We start from the raw sequence: 2,134 nt of genomic DNA, 5'->3' as shown, positions 1-2,134 counted from the left end.
CCTGCATGACGCCCACTACATATATATTACTGTCATTATTACTACCATATCTGTTACTGTAATCATTTTTATCATTCATTATAATTCATTGTCATTTTATCAGTCATTGTACATTATGTTTGTGTTGATTTGTCCTGTACACGTGACATCCATTGCACGTCTGTCCGTCCTGGGAGAGGGATCCCTCCTCTGTGGCTCTTCCTGAGGTTTCTTCCACATTTTTCCCTGTTAAAAGGGTTTTTGTGGGCAAGTTTTTCCTCACTCGAACCGAGGGTCTAAGGACAGAGGGTGTCACTCCCTGTACAGATTGTAAAGCCCTCTGAGGCAAATGTACTTTGTGACTTTGGGCTATACAAATAAAATTGATTTGATTTGATTTGTCCTGATTGGCTAAGTGAGAACCGCACATGTGTTCTGCGTCCTGATTAACTAAGGGAGTACTGTACAAAATGCGTTTAAAAAGGTGTATTAAAGTGTGTGGTTAGGGGTGATTGGTTGCCATTCCTCACCGGTTGGTTGCCATTCCTCACCGGCTGAGTGTACGCAGGCGCGTTTTGGCTGCCGCTGCTCTCCGGCAAATGTTTCAACTTTTTCAACTTTTTTGAACTTTTAACTAACCTGGATTTTAAACCTGTGTATGACTGTCGCGGTTCACAATGCGGTCTGTGCTCGGCAAATTCGTTACCTGGTGTGGAATCGCCTGGATTACCGCATGTCTCCTCTGCCGACCTGCCTCTGGTTTGCTCCAGTATTCGGCTGCTGAGCTCCTCCGGCTACGAGGCTACCTGGCTGTCCCCCCGCCGGTAAACCTCCTGCGCCTCCACCCGGACATTGCCCTGCTACCTCGCCGGAGATACACACACCGGGGATCTCGCCGGAGCTTCCACTCCAACGACGCCTCGGCCATAACATCTATCTGGTCCACCACTCGCCGACCCCGCAGACCTCCAGAGCGAGCTGTCAACTCCAAAACACTAGCCATTCCGGCTAGGTTGACAGCTAACGCCTCCCCGACAGCCAGACAGGACAACCATTCAGTCAACTTTGGACTTCTTAACATCCGCTCACTCACGAACAAAGGTAGTCTCATCCACGAACTCCTCACCGGCCGTAAGATTGACTTTCTCTGTTTAACTGAAACTTGGCAACAACCCGGCGACTTTTCCCAGCTCAACGAATCCACTCCACACGGCTATGTTTACATCTGTCAACCCCGCGGCTCTGGTCGTGGGGGTGGTCTCGCGATAATCCACCGCGAGACTTGGAAAGTCCAGCCAGTATCCGTGCCCACTCTCACCTCACTAGAGTGCACTGTTTGCCAACTACCCGGTCCCACTCCCACCATTATTGCCTCTATCTACCGCCCCCCTAAGTCGCACAAAGACTTTTTAAATGACTTTTCAACCCTTCTCACGCACCTCTCCACTCTCTCCCCTAATATCATTTTGTTAGGGGACTTCAATATTCACATGGACAACCTCAATCTCCCCCTAACCCGTGACTTCTCATCGTGTCTTGACAGCTTTGGATTGCAGCAATTTGTAGATTTCCCCACCCACTCTAAAGGACATATACTGGACTTAATCTGCTGCTCTGGCCTCTCACCCTCCAACTGCTCAGCTGATCACCTCCCCATATCTGACCACTCTCTTGTCACCTTCAGTATCACCCTCTCTCTCTCTATCATCAAGACTATACTACAATACCCACATATTACACTACAAGCTCTCCATTTCTCAAACTAAATCTAACTATTACTCCTCTTTAATCCACTCTCATGAAGGCAACTCCAAAACACTTTTCACCCTTCTCAACAGAATCATCAAGCCACCTGACTCACTTCCCACCCACCTGTATTCAACTGAAACATGCAATACCTTAATGGACTTCTTCAATGCAAAAATTCACAATATCCACCAACATCTCCAGTCCAACCCATCTTCTCTCCCCTCCCCTGACTTCTTCCCCCTTTGCCAGATCCTATCCACCTTCCAACTCCCGGAGCCCTCTGAAATATCTGACCTCATCACCAAGTCAAAGTCTTCCACCTGTCAGCTTGATCCCCTACCCACAACCCTTGTAAAATCCTGCCTTCCTTCTCTCCTCCCCATCATCTCTGCCATCATCAACTCTT

The 2,134-nt window shown here is 48.4% G+C and overlaps 1 protein-coding gene across 1 annotated transcript; it reads left to right on the top strand.

Moving 5' to 3' along the window:
- The first annotated feature begins 624 nt into the window (after window positions 1-624).
- On the top strand, window positions 625-1,766 carry LOC109139461 (hypothetical protein). Its single transcript, XM_019263193.2, has one exon. It carries the CDS (start codon window positions 657-659, stop codon window positions 1,743-1,745), a length of 1,089 nt encoding a protein of 362 aa, XP_019118738.1. The 5' UTR covers window positions 625-656; the 3' UTR covers window positions 1,746-1,766.
- Window positions 1,767-2,134: the final 368 nt, after the last annotated feature.

This window comes from Larimichthys crocea, chromosome I, assembly GCF_000972845.2.
Source record: "Larimichthys crocea isolate SSNF chromosome I, L_crocea_2.0, whole genome shotgun sequence".
In the NCBI taxonomy this organism is placed as follows: Eukaryota; Metazoa; Chordata; class Actinopteri; family Sciaenidae; genus Larimichthys; species Larimichthys crocea.
Note: the sequence above shows the minus strand (reverse complement) of the source record. Positions and strands in the feature narration are given on the sequence as shown.

What these genes read in the sequence shown, in the direction of transcription:
- LOC109139461 (XM_019263193.2), top strand. Translation starts at nt 657, where the DNA reads ATGCGGTCTGTGCTCGGCAAATTCGTTACCTGGTGTGGAATCGCCTGG.